This window comes from Amborella trichopoda, chromosome 7, assembly GCF_054954075.1.
Source record: "Amborella trichopoda isolate Santa Cruz 75 chromosome 7, AtrichopodaSantaCruz75HAP2 v2.0, whole genome shotgun sequence".
In the NCBI taxonomy this organism is placed as follows: domain Eukaryota; kingdom Viridiplantae; phylum Streptophyta; class Magnoliopsida; order Amborellales; family Amborellaceae; genus Amborella; species Amborella trichopoda.
Window position 1 is genome coordinate 15,360,465 of NC_142342.1, and position 17,485 is coordinate 15,377,949.

The following is a 17,485-nucleotide window of genomic DNA, read 5'->3' on the forward strand; positions in this document are numbered from 1 at the left end:
AAAGGCAAAGATAAAAAAAAGCAATTTTTGGTTTAGATGGGGATAAAACTTCAAGTCTAGATGGCTTTCTTTTGGTTTTCTTTTAAAGATTTTGGGATGTGGCCAAGCATGATATAATTCATATGGTTCAGGAGTTCTTTGATAGGGGAGTGATCAACAAAAATATGAACTCTACCTTTGTCTCTTCAATCCAAAAAGACAAAAATGAAAAGCCTTAATGATGATCATCCTATAAGCCTTCTTTCCAATCTACAAAATTTTTGGCATCGAGATCGAAGAGGTGCTACCAAAGATTATCAATGGCTCTTAAAATGCCGTTCACACAGGTAGTCTTTTATGGGCAACATTTTGATTATGCACAATTGTGTTCATTCACGGAAGTTAAATGATAAGCTAGGTATTTTGTATAAGTTGGATTTAGAGAAGCCTGTAATAAGGTGGAGTAGAATATTTTATTCGAAATTATGAGAGTTATGGGTTTAGATTTAGATGGAGGAAATAAATTAAAGAATGTCTCTCTAATGTGTAGTTTTCAATCTCAATCAATGATAATCCTAAAGAGGGGAATTAGAGCTAAGTATTGATCAGTTGAGAAAGAGACGGAGAATTCTTACTAATATTTGTTTGCTATGCAAGAATGATGAGGAAAAGGTATATCACCTCTCCTTAAATTGTTCTTTCTCGCACTAGTTATGATATTAAGCTATGAGTAAAATGGGAATCTCTCTAGTTCTGCCAGGTAGGTGCTCAAATATTTTGAGATTACTTTAATTTTGCATCTCTTACCTAAGATGGATAGAATTATTTGGAAGGATTTTAAATTGACAATTTGGTGGGAGACTTGGAACGAATGAAGTAAGGGGGGCTTTGATGGAGAGGCATTGGATAGGAAGGCCATAAAAGGAAGATATTTGATGATCTTTATAACTAGATAGTGATAAATAAAGATTTTTTAGTTGTTCTCCTTATGAATATGAGCAATGTGGCTAAAATGGGTGCGCAAAATTATTTTTTTTTATGGGGTTTAATCAATTTAACGGGGAGAAATCGAGCAGCCAAGAGAAGAGGAGGAGGATATATATATATATATATATATATATATATATATATATATATATATATATATATATATATATATATATATATATATATGTCTATTATTGATGAGGAAGGAGGCCACAATGTTGGTATTGTTGATTATAATGACCACGCTTTTGGACCTTAACAACAATTTGATGATTTTGAGTAGATTAAAATTATGATTTAGTACTTTTCATTGTTTTATTATTCTTGGGTCTTTGGCTATTTTAACATGGAGTAGATATGGAGTTATGGACCTAATTGGATAATGAAATGTTATTATTATATCTTGGTTTTTTTTCTATTTAGATACTATGCATTTACATGAGTGCTCTTGCGACCTATATGATTATAGATTTGTTCATTTATAACTTATGCTCCTGTTTTTACAATTTTTCATTTGGTGATTGGTGAACATAAAATACCAGTTGTTTACGTATTTATCTTTTCATGGATGTAGAGATGTGAAATGATGAATGTGGATATTGTATCTCTGTTTTAATGATGGGTTGTCAATGTTGATGGCTTGATCATATAAGTAGTGTAAATTTTATTTTCAGATATTATGCTTGTATTAGAAAAGAATACTACATTTTTTCTCTGTTTTATTGGAACTTTTTATAATTTTTAAATGTTTTAAAATTTAAATGTATTTTTATCGAAATATGTATTCTTATTTTTTTAATATCAAAATTACCCAAATTCTTCTCTTGAATGGACAGAAGAGCCAATGTGCTTCTCTTTTCCTACCAAACTGAAGAATTCTCTAAAGCAAATTTGACAACACTAGCAGTATGTGCAGCTGACCCCTAACAATACCTAAGGAAGCTGTGTATCTTTTCTCCCTAGCTTCATCTTGAACCAGAAGAGGCACTACCTTATTAAAAAAATGAGTTCTAGAACTTAAACTATACACCATGAGATATTTGAATTAAATCCTATCAAAAGATGGAAAGCCTATTCATCCTACTAGAGCTTTGCTCGAACTATGATATTACAAAATCATTTCTTACAAGAGCAAGGAGGAATAGGTTGTACCAAAGCATTTTCTAACCATATTGACATCATATCACTAGAATGCTAACACTCTCTTTTCTTGGTTTCATGAATTCCATCATTTTTTTCAAATGAAAAACTTGAGCTCTATTTCCTTAAGGCCCATTTGGTTCCCTTTAAATGGGACTCTTGGAGTCACATTCCACGAAAATTGACATTTTTGTGGGGAGTTCTGTTTCATCATTTTAAGTCAAATTTCAGGACATGTCAATTCCGCCCAAATATGTGGAATTGACATTTCCTGAAAATCAAAAGCTAAACGAGTAGACTTTAGTATTATAATTGTTATCAAAATCATTAATATTATTATTTGAAATATTTATTATTGAAATAGTGATCATTCAAATATATTTTTATTATAATATTATGTTATTTGTAATATTACATTATATTACTATTTTATTACTATTGAAATATTTGTATTTTATTATAATATGATAATATTATATTAATAACAATAAAATATATTATATTATTATATAATCATTATAATTAGGTGACTAATTAATTAGAACAAAGTTTGGATGATGATGATGATAATAATTAAAATTATGATATTATATAAGGGTGTGGTTTGCATAAGGTTGCAACTTTAAACATCCAATTAAGGCGCACCTCTAAATTTCTTAGGATGGCTTGAGAACCTATTTTAATCTCTAATGAGAAAATTTTAAACTCTTAAAAAAGTCCAAATCAAGTAGATCTATCAACATATGAAAAACTTGAAAATGGATGTTCCAGATAATGTGTTGCAAGATACACTATTTTGCGGACTCGACAGCTTTTTTTCCACTATATTCATACATCTCGATGTCGAGATGCACAATTAGAGGGTTTACCAATATCCAAGCAACCTTTTATAATAGATTTTGAAGTGCACCTTTAATTCAACCTTATATAAAACTTTTTCCATTATATAATACTATTACAATAATAATAATATTATAATATCACATTAATATTAATAAAATAATATTATAATATTATTTAATAATAATAATACATTATTATTATTAATATTATTACATATAAATAAATAATAATAATAATACCAGTATATAATTATTACAATTATCTGACCCCAATTAATTAGGACAAAGCTTGGATGCTGATGATGTTAATTAGTATTATAATTATAATATTATATTCTACTATTATATTACTATAATATTATTATTATAATATAACAAATCTATAATATCATATTAGTAATAATAATTTAATATTATACTATTATTTAATAATAATATTTATTATAATAAATATTATTATAATATATTATAATAATTATAATAATAATACTATAATTGCTATAATAATAATGATCCTATTATATTATAATAATATTATTATAAAAATATAATAATACTATAGTAACATAGTAATACTAATATTATTTAAATAAAGATAATAGTACTAGAATATTATAAACTCGGCATTTTTGAAGAGTCGACATTTACTCCTCACTTGGACAATCACTATAAAGAAGGACGTAAATAATTGTTAAGTACGATAATCACAACATTGAGAGTGAATATTTTTTTAAAAATAATGATAGAATGAAATTTTTTGAATTTCTTAAAAATACATCTTCCAAGCAATCCAAACAGTAAAGGTGCACCGTCCTGGTTTATGCCAAATGCTATTCAATCCCAATCAGCATGCACCCATCTTCCAAGAAATACCAATTCTAAGAGATATCAATTCCAGGATGCACATTTCCCCAAAAGTCCCATTTCCAAGGAACAAAACGCGGCTTAAGAGAACATTTCTTTGACGTGATGTGATGTCTCTTGAATAGAAGGATGCAGTTGGTGTAGAGGTAAAGTGCACCTTCAAATTTTATCATGGTATATAATTTTGATGTAAAATATTCTTAGGATTATTTTAAAATTTATTTTTATATCTAATTATAAAATTTTAAATTTCAAAAATAGTTAAAATCAAGTAGATCTATAAACATATAAAAATCTTGAAAATGGACGGTGTAGATAATATGTTGTAGAATGCACTATTTTTTAGACTTAAAATCTTTTTTTTTTTTATAGTCGTACATCTCGATGTCGACATGATCAATTAAAGGGTTTTCCAACATTAATACGACCTTTTCCGATGGATTTTTAAGAGGCATCCGTAGTTCTACATTATAATGTATCATCCTTTTATAAACATTTTCCTTGGTAGAATTCATAAACATCAAACTGACTGCTATACGAGGCTTGATAGAATTAGAAATCCACGTACTAATTTACAGTTTGGCGCCCATTCTTTGGAACTAGAATCTTTAAGGCAAGGATTCAATTATTTCACCACTACATGCACACAGCTCGTTTTTCCACTACGATGTCACATTCTTTCATAATGTGATTAGCAAATGAAATGACATATGTTCTTCAAGCAAACATCCAAATAAGTCGCTAAATTCTAACAACCAACCACTACGATGTCACATTCCTTGAGAATATGATTAGCAAATGAAATGACATATGTTCTTCAAGCAAATATCCAAATAAGTCGCTAAATTCTAAATAACCAAGAAAGTTAAGTTACACAACACTTTGATTTTCTCCTCTATTTAAAAATTCTCATTGGAAAAAGTTTATATAAGGTGTTAACCTTATTGTTTATATATATATATATATATATATATATATATATATATATATATATATATATATATATATATATATATATATATATATATATATATATATATATATATATATATATATATAGTAATATGATGCACCAACATTAAAAAACCATGTTATGGCTATTTGTTTGATCCAAATTTTGAAATATACACTCTTTTCATTCTAATAAACAATCACAAAAAAAATAAAAAATTGAAAACACAACCTAGAAAGTATTTTTTTAGCCCAATTAACATAGGACGTTCATTTTGGTGAGATGCTTAGATCTAGGCCTTAGAAGGATTTTTTCATTTCCAATTTCTTTGAATGACTTTATTATCATTAGATGAACAATGTTAAAAAAGAAAAAAATGATTTTGAATTTATAAAGGCTAAGATCTTGAAATTCACAAAATGAATAGTCTAGATTCGTTTTTGGAGGGGACTTATTTTGACCATATATAGGGTCCAAATTGAACTTTGTTTTTCTAGGGGATTGATTATTGAGATGAAGAGAGTGTGTGTGTAAAATTTGGGATCATACAAATACTACAAACATGGTTTTCTAGATATGTCGTTGTATTATACTATGATACAACCGTTGCATTGGATCATTGCTTATATATATACATATATATGGGAATTATTTCGTGCAATGGTTGTATAGTAGTATAATGCAACTATATTAAAAAACTATGTTAGAGACATTTGTTTGACACAAATTTTTAAATGTACACTCTTTTCATTATGAAGAACAATCACAAAAAGGAAAAGTTTGAAAAAAATCTCTAGAAAGTTTTCATTCTAGCCCAATTAATATAAGCCGTCCATTTTATTGAGATGGTTAAATATAGGCCTCAAAACCAGTTTTCTATTCCCAAAATTTTATATAGCGTCATCATCATTAGATTAATAATTCTAAAAAAGAAAAAGATAGGCCTAGATCTTGAAATTCACCAAATGGATGGTCGAGATTCCTTGTTGGATGAGTACTAATTTTGACCACATCTAGGGTGCAAATTGAAATTTGTTTTCCATATGATTGATTATGAGGATGAATATAGTATGTGTGCAATGCCAAAAATATGGTTTTCTAGAGGTGTTGTTGCATTATACTATTAGACAATTGTTGCATTAGATCATTTCCCACACACACACACACACACACACACAAGTACAGTAGCATTTTGAAAGTTAATGTTCTAAAATTTTATTAGTAGAGTGCCCTTGTCCTTTAGTTAAATTTTCAATTTTACCCCTTATGGAGATGACAAAAGTACCATTTGTCTTGCAGTAATATTTACAAAATTGCCCCATAAAAGTAACTTTTTTTTTTAAGAAATAGTCTACAAAATTAGTAAATCCACCCTCCACAACTCTCTCTATCTTGAACCTTGTTGTGAAGTTTAGATTCCCTATATACATAGCAATAATTTATGCAACCGTTGTATAGTGATATGATGTAACAACATTAAAAAATCATCTTATGGCCATCTGTTTGATTCAAATTTTGAAATATACATTATTTTTATTCGAATGAAGAATCACAAAAAAGGAAAAAATTGAAAACACAGCCTAGAGAGTATTTTTTTAGCCCAATTAGCGTAGGCCGTTTATTTTGGTAAGATGCTTAAATCTAGGCCTTAGAAGGATTTGTTTCACTTCCAATTTTTTTGGATGGCTTTATTATCATTAGATGAACAATGTTAAAAAAAAAAAAATGATTTTGAGTTTATAAAGGCTAAGATCTTGAAATTCACAAAATGAATGGTCTAGATTCGTTTTTGGAGGGGACTCATTTTGACCATATCTAGGCTTCAAATTGAACTTTGTTTTTTGGGGGATTGATTATTGAGATGTGGAGAGAGTGTGTGCAAAATTTGAGGTCATACAAATACCACAAACATGGTTTTCTAGAAGTGTTATTGCATTATATTATGATACAACGGTTGCATTCGATATTGCTCATATATATATATATATATATATATATATATTGTCAGTCAGTTGGGGAGAGGGCCTCTACTATTGGTAGGAATTGAGCCTAGGACATAATGTTGCAAATTGTCAAGCACTAACCAATTAAGCTTGGCTCTTTCCTAGAAGTGGTATGCCAATGGGGATTTGTGCCCCTATTCTTTGGTGAGAATTGAGTTAGAGTTCTCATTATGGTGCTCGGCAATACTGCAGCTAAGGTCTCAGGTCATTCTCAAAAGTGGTATGTCAATGGAGATTTGAGCCCCTACCCTTTTGTGAGAATCGAGTCACAGATCTCACCATGGCGCTTGACAATACTACCACAACTGCCCCAGGTCATTCTTGCTTATATAAAGTGTTAACCTTATACTATTGAACTAAGGCGCATCTCAAAAACCCATTGGAAAAGGTTGTTTTGATGCTGGATCCTCATATTGATCATCTCAATCTACAGATGCGTGGCTATGTAAGGATAAAAAAAGAAATCAAATAATGAAACAATACATCGTGTAACACATTATTTAAATCATCCATTATAAAAACTAAGTGTTTAAAGATTTGTTTGGTTTGCATCATTTTTAGAGCTTTAAATTTCATAATTTGAGAGAACAATAGATTTTCATGCCATCGCAAAGATTTTCAGTACTGAAACTGTATCTTGCGGCATAATTTTGATGTGCACCTTACTTCAATAATATAAAGTGACACCTTATCTAAATCTCACCCTAAGGGGCCATTTGGATACCTGAAAATATATTGTCTGTAAAATATATTACGGGCGTAATACATTACCTGCAAATGGATTGTCACTGTTTGGATATTATTTATATGCAACTTGAGAAATATATTGCTACTATTTGGCTATGTCTGGAAGAAATATGAGAAATGTGTTACCATCCAAAAATGAAAAATATGGCTATGTTTGGCTAACATGATTAAACTTTGATTTCAACATGAAAAGTCATTGGAATAATATGATTGAAATAACATGATTTTATTGTGATAAGCTTTATGTTTATTTATTTTTTATAAAAGTCTTTCAAATGTTTCTTTACATATAATTTCAAATAAGCAATAATTTATGATACGAAAATCAAAATCTTTATAGTACAAGTTAAAAAATGAGAAGAAATTTGATTAGTAAACTATAAGGTTTGGTAATTGCAGTAGAAATTTTTGAAGCATTGGAGGAGACTAAGCGGTATCTTATTTTAATTGAACTTTACTAATATCTTATGAGGATTATGTTGTGCGAAATTTTTTATTATGATTGTGTTGTGTAATTTCTCATCGATTATCAATTATTATTTTTATTATTTTTGTTTTTATATGAGAGCTAATGGTGGGCTACCACCCAAACTGGGGATATAGGGAAGTATAAATTTTCTTATTATGATTGCAGTAGAAAATTGTCACTCATTAAGGTCTACAACTGTTCAAATCAATTTAGATTTCCTTTACTTTTACTTACCAATTATTTTAAATGGGATAGGGCGAGATGCACTCGAAAGATTTCCAAAGATTACTCATCAACCTCGTAATTTCGTGTCTTTCCATTTCCTTACTATTAAAGTGTATCCAAAGAGTGTAAATGTCATATTGCTTGTAATCTATTGTCACGTAATAGATTTCCACGTACCTAAACGGCTCCTAATTGAACATATCATGTTGTTCGTGAATAAAAGAAGTTACTACATTTGGAGACTTGCTTGATGGAAGAAGACATGCAAGATGCCCTATATCTTGCAGCTCCGATACCATGATAAAAGGCTGCAAGTTGAGGAACCCTTGATGCCATGATAAAAGGTTGGAAGTTGAGGAACCCTACATCGAAAAGCCATTAGAGGGGAACCGTATTGTTACCTCTAAGGTCCTCAACCCTGTTCTTATTAATTTTTAGGGATTTTTTGCTATAAAAAAAGAGGGAAAAGTTTATACAAGGTTGACACATTAAAATATAGAATTAAGGTGCACCTCTAAAATCTTATGAAAAAGACTATTTTGATAGTAGCAAACAATCTAATTGATCATCTCAACATCGAGATGTATAAATATGGAGAAAAAAAAGAAATTTAAAGTCTTAAAAATAATACATCCTGCTACACATGATCTAGATTGTCTATTTTCAAGATTGTTATGTATTTATAAATCTGATTGATTTGAACTATTTTTAAAATTTAAAAGTTTACAGTTAGAGATAAAAAAACATTCTCACACCATCTTAAAAAATTTTGACACCAAAATTGTATCTCATAATAAAGTATGGAAATACACCTTAATCATCTTATTGTTTAAGCTCGTAACCTCATGCAAACCACACCCTAAAAAAAATCACATGGAACAAACAACTAATGAGCCGGCTCAAGAACTGCTTGAGGCTTTAAAACACTAAACCTACCCATAAAAATGATTAATAAACTGGGTATTAAAACACCAAACCTACTAAAAAAAATGATCAATGAACTGTCAATGACGGATGCCTGGGCGATGTAGGGACGGCTGGTGAGTAATATTAGGTAGTAAGCAATAGCAAAATGAATATTATTAGGCATCAGCATAGTGACTCTTTCAAAGTAAAATATTGAAGTAGGAGGAATAAACAAATTGGTTACGTCTCTCTAAATTCGGAGCAAAATGAAGACAAGGGTGGGCCAGTGGGTCAGGGGACGGACCTAATTCGTTGAAAACCCTCATGTCCAAAGTCCCAGGGCTGCTTTTCCATCAAACACTTTGGCATGTGCCCCTCTCTCTCCCTACTCTGCCAATACCTCTCTCTCCCCCTATTTCCCAGTGTGCCATGACTTGCCCCAATCCAAGCGGACTCCGGCAAGCAAGTCGGCGTTGTCCGAGGCTGAGTTTCTTCGAGTTAGGTGTATAACTCAGATATAGAAAGAAAAATTTAAAAATTCTAAAAAAACAATCTAAAAATAATGAATCGTCGAATGATGATCGGATATACATGCATATTGCTTTATGATCTCTTCGTATTTTATTTAGATGCATTTGACAAAAATTGGTGAGTATTTTTTGCAATAATAATTATTTTTATATTTTTTATTTTTCTTGAATTTTTTTTTAAATGTCTCAAATTGTGAATTGATGTTTTAATTTATTTTTTCTATATTTTGTGCTTATTTAACTTTTTAAAATTGTTTTATGTTTTAATTTCACTTTGAGATTGTCTACAAAGATACCATTTATCTTTTATACATGGAGGTCACAATCATTATTTTTCCTTAAATTTCATATCTAATTATAAAATTCGAAACTTCAAAAGTAGTGTAAATTGAGTAGATCTATGAACACTTGAAAATCTTGAAAATTGACTTTATGAAAGTGAATTACAAAGTGCACTATATATAAGACTTAAAATCTATTTTTTCTCATGTCCATACATATTGAGGTCGAGATGATCAATTTGACGATTTTGGGCTTCAAAACAACCTCTTTAATGAATTTTTGAGGTGCTTCCTACTTTGATTGTTTAGAGCATCCGCCTACTTTCAGTTCATCACAAAGATTTCCAATATTGAACCAGCAGCTTTCGACATTATTTGAAAGTGCACCCTACTTTGATTGTTTAGAGCATCCGCTTTTACAATCCTTTTAAATTTACTACAAGTTTTTTATTTTTTAAAATAATTTATTCTTTTAATTTGTTTAAGGTTAGAAGGCCCTGTGCTAGACTTGGCCTAAGTATCTTGTCTCTATGCCAGGGGGTAAGTCCCCGGGCAGAATCTTGGATCTTTGAACACTACTCTCTCTGTCTCCCCCGTAAATGCTGACACACTCTTGCAAAAGACAAAAAAAGAAAAAAAGAAAAGAAAAGTAAAGAAAAAAACTCTTTCCTGCGACCCACACACACTCACTCTATTACAATCTCTCTCTCGGCCCTTTACAATCTCAAAATTTTTGGTTTCTTTTGCTTAGTGAACATTATACCAACAACCAACAGCCAAAGAAAAGCCTAGTCCCCCCTCATATGCACATCTCGATGGACGGCCCGGATCACTAGCAAGTGCCAGTTACTAATAAGGGCAGTCCAAATTATCCGTGATTGCTGCAAAAGATAGGGTCATATATATTTGTTGATTTTGACACGCGTAATGTTTTACCAAAAAGTGGAAAGCCAAGACGAGATATTCTACTCGCATAGGAGCATACTTTCTATTTAGGATTAGTTTTAGAACCCCGAATTTTGGAAATATAACCTCTTTAATATAAATTAATTTTAATGAAAAATTTCTTAATTGCACCCTCTAAACACTCAAAAAAATAAAAATCTCAAAATTGAGTAGTTATCGTCCAATTTTAGAGAGTAAGATGCAAGTTTTAGAAGACTCAAATTTCATTTTTTTTTTTTCTGGAGAATAATCGTCTATTGATTTTAAGGTGGTTACTAAAATTTCATATTAAAGAAAAACGTCCCAAATATATCACAAGTAAACTATGGCCCCGTGGGACCATACTGAAACGCGTAAATCAAAACAAAATGATAATGGATAGAAGGCGTATGCGTACTTCCAAAGACCAGAACAGTTTTGGCTCTATTAGAATTAAAAAAAGAAAAGAAAAAAGGAATCATCCAAACTAAAATGAGAAAGAATTACGAATCCAGGAAGAATGAAATAAACCCTTTCTTTTTAACTAGGTTTTCAAAAGATGAAGTAACTGCTCAATTTTTAAGACATTTAGGTTGCCCATGATTTAGGGATTCCTGCAAAAGCCGCGGCATCTTTGAAATTGGGCCAAAAAAAAAAAAAAAAGAAAAGAAAGAAAAAGAAAAAGCAGAGTCATATTGCATTCTTATCCGTAATTTTTGGTTTCATACACAAAAAGAATCATCCGAGTATGAAAAGTGGCAAACTTTTGGCTAGATACTTTGGGCGCCACGTTGCCCAAGGATGTAGAGAGAGAAAGAGTGAAAAAAAAAAAATATTATTGTTAGGAATAAGAAATAAATGTAACGAATGTAAGTAGAGAGAAAGATTAAGATAATAATGTATAAATGGGTTAACGAATAAAGAAGAGTGGAGAGTAGGAGAAGATTATCACCGAGATAAGAAAAAGCAATAAACATAGAAACGAAACCGAAATTGAAAGAGAGGGAACACAGGAAAGTAAAAAAGATAATTCCTTACTTTGGGAATGGAATGTCTATATTTCTTTGCAGCAAAAACAAGGGATAATCGGGGCGCCTCCCTCTTTGGATTCTCCTCCCCTCGCACGCATGGCCCTTTTCCAGAGGGAAGCACTTTCTCTCTCTAAACCCACCGTAATTCTCTCTCTAAACGCCAGCCTTAATAATGCGTTATTATCATGGGTTAGACGACCCAAATAACGAAAACCAGGGCAATCTTACCCAAGACAGCTAGCTCGCAGCAGCACTCGCTTTCTCCTAGCAAAGTACAGGACTTTTAGAGAGAGAGAAACTGTTAGAGAGTGAGACAGAGAGCGGGGAAGGGGGTTGCGAGGTGTTTGCCAAAATGCTCCTTCCGCTCACTCGTATTTCCCTCTGCGCACTCCTCTGTTTATCTCTCCTTAACGGTGTGACTCCCTTCAATGGCTACACACCCGTCCATGGAGTCCAGGATCCGGAAGAAGTGGTGCGAATGGTGCAAAGGTAAGGACTTTCTCTCTCTAGAACTCAAATAAGAGCATTCCATGTTTTCTCTCTCTTAAGAGGCCAGATACGAAGCTCGCATTCGGCATTCCTTATTTCCTCTCTAAACCCCAACATTTCGAATCAGCATTCCCCTGTTTTCTCTCTCTCTCTCTCTACTGTGCAAGAATAGAAGGTCGTGTGCATTTCTTGTTTTCTCTCTCTAAAACCCAAATGTGCAAGCATGAGCATTTGTCTGTTTTTTTTCTAGTGCACAAAACAGGGGACGGCTGGGTAGGGTATCAGCATTTGCCCTATGTGTCTTGTGTTTTGATCCTCTAAAGTCTAAAACCCAATGAAAGCCAGAGCAACATTTGCATTTTCCCTCTTTTTGTTGTGTTTTTCCTGTAAAAATCCAATGAAAGCAAGGGTGAGATTCACATTTGCCCTCTTCTTCTTCTTGTTTTGTCCCTCTAAAACCCTAATGAAAGCCCGAGTAAGTTTAGCATTTTCCCTCTTTTTTCTCTATTTTCAATCTCAAAATGTGTGGATATTTTTTGGTCTTTTGCTTTTGGTGATTTTCAGAAAGATGAACGAATCCATAACCCGACGCCATCTCCAGGTCTCCGACCCCTCCTGCGCGACCGGCAACCCCATTGACGACTGCTGGAAGTGTGACCCCGACTGGGCCAACAACCGCCAGCGCCTGGCAGACTGTGGCATTGGCTTCGGCCGCGACGCCCTTGGCGGCCGCGATGGACCCATCTACATTGTCACCGATCCCTCAGACGACGACCCTGTTAATCCCGCCCCTGGCACCCTCCGCTACGGCGTCATCCAGGCCCAGCCCCTATGGATCATCTTTGCGAGAAGCATGCTCATAAAGCTCAAAGAAGAGCTGATTATGAACAGCTTCAAAACCCTGGATGGCCGAGGAGCCGACGTTCACATAGCCTTCGGCGCCTGCATCACCATCCAATACATTTCGAACGTAATCATCCACAACATCAACATACACCACTGTGTCCCAAAGGGAAACACCAATGTCCGAGACTCGCCAAACCACTATGGGTACCGCGGCAGATCCGACGGCGATGGGATCTCGATCTTTGGGGGACGACACATATGGATCGATCACTGCTCCCTCTCCTACTGCACCGACGGCCTGATCGACGCCATCATGGGATCGACTGCGATCACGATTTCGAACTCCTACTTTTCTCACCACAATGAGGTGATGCTGTTGGGGCATAGTGATTCATACACGCCGGACTCGGCAATGCAAGTGACCATTGCTTTTAACCATTTTGGGGAAGCTCTGGTTCAAAGAATGCCGAGGTGCAGGTTTGGGTACATACACATTGTCAACAATGACTTTACGCAGTGGGAGATGTATGCAATTGGAGGGAGTGCCAATCCCACCATCAATAGCCAGGGCAACCGCTACATCGCACCGTCCAACCCTAATGCCAAAGAGGTCACTACCCTCTTTCTCTCTCTACGTTTTCTTCTCCACCATTTTTTCTCTCTCTCTCTCTCTCTCTCTATAGCTTCTCCTGTGCTTTTCCTCCGTTTGGATTTCCTTCATGTTGCTTTTCATGGACCCCAGTATTCAAGGTGAATCTCGCCCTATTCTTGTGATAATGTTTTTCAGTGTCCTATTGGTCCCACTTTTGGATGCGGGACTACTTGGCTCTTCTCCCTACCACTGTTTTTACTGCTGTGGGGCTTATTGTTATATGGATTTCTCGCTCTATAGATAGTATAAGCCAATGCATTTTTTTGGTTTGATTTGGACAGTCAATTTTCAAATTTTGGTTGATTTGGACAGCCAATTTTCAAAATTTTTTAAATTTTTATAATTAAAAATAAAAATATATTTTAAAGTTCTTATAAAGATTTTCATTATTGAAACCACAGTACTACTTGAATGTGCGTCTTACTTTGATTGTTAGAGCCTCGGCTTTGTCTATGAATTTTTGACAGTCCAAAAAAAAGTGAAAATGTGGTTGGGTAATTAGGTGACTAAGAGGGTGGATGTGGATGAGAGAAAGTGGAGCAATTGGAATTGGAGGACGGATGGGGACTTGATGGTGAATGGGGCCTTCTTTGTGCCATCGGGTCTAGGCTCCGCCTCAAAATACGAGAAGGCTTACAGTGTCGAGCCCAAGTCCGCGGCTTTCATCGACGCCCTCACCCGCAACGCCGGCGTCTTTGGCTCCTCACGGTACCAACTCTCTCTTTATATATCTTGTTTTTTCTCTCTACCGTTTCTATATCCTCTCTTTTTAGGGAAAGTGCTCTAAAAAATATCTCAAAAACTCTTTGTATGCTATGAGACCATTTGGTACGAGATGATTACAATCACTCCTAATCACATCAAATTTTTGAACGGTAGTGTTCCAAAGTTCAAAATTTAGATTTTTATTTTGAATAAAATCATTTAGATTTCTAGTTGGTTCCCAAAATTTCCAAAAATAATTCCTCTCAAGTTGATCTTCTGCCCTCTGGAGTAAGTGCACAGTATATGCTCCCGTGGGAGCATAATACACTTGCCAGGAAAAAGATATTTCGTTTTGGGGTTCTCATGGCTTGCCTTTATTCTTTGGACGTCCAACCTTTTGACCTACTTTGAGCAACGTGACAACAAATCCCAACTGTGCCTTGTCAATACTGTACGGTGTGGAGGTGGTGCTAGAGTTTTATAGGAATCACAGGTGCGAGTATCGATTATACTTGTTTTTTGCTTCTTTGGTGGTGGGCGAGATAGATTGTTTTTACTGTACATTCTCTTAAGGACCTGGATTCTAGGTGGCCAAGCCCGCATATGTAGAAATGCGGGCCTTTTAATAAATCTATTTTTGAGATGGGTTTTAAGACTTAATTTTTAAGAACATGTAATTTCTAACATAGAGATCATGAATATGAAAAATTAAATAAATTTTAAAAACTAAAAATAATAATTCTAGTAAGAAAACATTTAGACAGGTAGTTTCTATTGTTTTTATGATGGAACACCTATTTGCATCTATTTTTAAGATGGATGTTTTACACCTTCTGGATTGCATAGGTAGAAATGCGGTCCTGCTCGGATGAATCAATTTCCCTTCTCTTAATTATTTTAAAAAGATAAGAGTTCACTCGAGGCTTAATTTTAGTTTAGGGAAAGGTTTCTATACTTCTCCTATTGTACAGAAGTTCTATACTTCCACCCCCGAACTTGGGTTTTCTCCTCAAATTTGGGTTTTCTACAGCTTGCTAGTAAAGGATGAAGGACCAACACGTTGCAGCCATTTGTTCTGGGCATCTGAAGAATCAGAGAGTGTTAGGAAATTGTAGTAAACCCAAGTGCTAGGTTTATTTCTTTGTAATGTGGAGTACATTAAGTATATGCGGAGTAGCATACCAAAACCCGTGTAGATGATGTTACACATCATGTTGGTGATGTCATTGTCCACTATAGCTAATAAATATTTTTGTTTAAATTAAAAAATTTTCCTTTACATAAAAGTAATAGAAAAAGTTTAAATAAGGTTGCAAACTTAAAATGTAGAATTACAGATGCACCTCAAAAATCCATTGAAAAAGGTTGTGTTAATGTTGAAAACCTTCTAATTGATCATCTAGACATTGAGATGTATGAATATGAAAAAAGAAGTAGATTTTGAGTCCCAAAAATAGCGCATCTTGCAACACATTATCTAGACCGTTCATTTTCAAGATTTTCATATGTTTACAGATCTACTTGATTTTAACTATTTTTGGAGGTTAAGATTTTATAATTAAATATGAAAATAGATTTTCAGATAATCCTAAGAATTTTTTAAACCAAAATTATATGTTATGATAAAATTTGGAGGTATGCCTTAATTGGATTGTTTAAGGTTGCAAAGATATAGAAACCACACCCATAAGAGGCTCTAAACAATCAAATTAGAGCCTATCTCAAAAATTTCACTAGAAGATGTTGTTTTGATGCCCAAATATCATCAAATTGATCATCTGGGCATCAAGATGCATGACATGATAAAAAAAATGGATTTCAAATTTTAGAAATAGTTTATTTTGTAATGCATTTTTGGACCGTCAATTTTCAAAAGTTTCAAAGTTTTATAGATCTTTGGATCTATACTATTTTTGAAGCTTTAAACCTTATAAATAAAGATAAAATATATTTTAAGGCCATCACAAAGATTTTCAGTATTGAACCACATTTCTCGATACTATTTGAAGGTGCGCTTTACTTTGATTGTTTATAGCCTCGGCTCTATGCAAACCCAAGGCACCTTTACTTAAAATACCTCTAGAGACAAAGTTACTGTATAATAGGACAAGGGTATCCAGTGTTAAAAAATGTTGAGGTCATTGAATATATACCCATGTGTAGAAAGACTAATTTTTCTCTTTTGTTTTATTTTGTTTTATTTTTTATTTATTTTTATTTATTTTTTAACAAATGCACTTAATTAGCCAACCTCCCCTTGTGAGAAAATAAAATTCTGATAATATGTCAACTGTCCAAAAACACCTTGCTCTCTCTCTTTTATGTAATTAGTGGTGTTGGTTTTAACAGGGACACCAGCACGAGCGTAATATATCCTGGTGGGAACAACGGTGTGGTCACGGGTGGCGGTGCGGGTGCGGGTGCGGGTGCGGGTGCGGGTGCTGGTGCAGGGATGGGTGATACTGGCGGAGGATATGGTGGGTACCCGGGAATGGTTTTCACCGGCCGCGGCGCACCGCCCTTACATCCCCCTCTCCATTTTTTGCCATTCTTCTTTTTAATGCTATTGAAGTTATGCACACTACTATTACATACTTGAAAAATGTGTAATGGTCAGTTATCCATTGATGCCAAGTTGGAAGGGTAAGGGCTCCTTTTTTGAAATTCAAGCCCTTCTACCTTTCTCTCTCTAACCCCCTTTTGTTTTTGCTGCTCTCTCGCTCTCCACTTATTTATATTCCACGTCCCTTTCAAGGCTTTTCTCTTTCATCAATGCCTTCAGGACCCGACGCTTTTCCACATTGCATGTGCCCTTGCTGGATTATGCAAATCTTAAGATTTAGATCTACAAGAGAAACTATTGGCTACCAAGGGTTTGTTTTCCCTCTCTCAGGTAAGTTTGGAAGCGGGCCG

At 33.6% G+C, this 17,485-nt stretch overlaps 1 protein-coding gene across 1 annotated transcript; it reads left to right on the forward strand.

Annotated features, from left to right (window-relative positions):
* Window positions 1–12,076: 12,076 nt before the first annotated feature.
* LOC18426043 (putative pectate lyase 5) lies at window positions 12,077–17,236 on the forward strand. The gene is made up of 4 exons (XM_020662289.2): window positions 12,077–12,369; window positions 12,934–13,825; window positions 14,370–14,575; window positions 16,922–17,236. Exons 1-4 carry the CDS (start codon window positions 12,233–12,235, stop codon window positions 17,169–17,171), a joined length of 1,485 nt encoding a protein of 494 aa, XP_020517948.1. The 5' UTR covers window positions 12,077–12,232; the 3' UTR covers window positions 17,172–17,236.
* The last annotated feature ends 249 nt before the right edge of the window (window positions 17,237–17,485 follow it).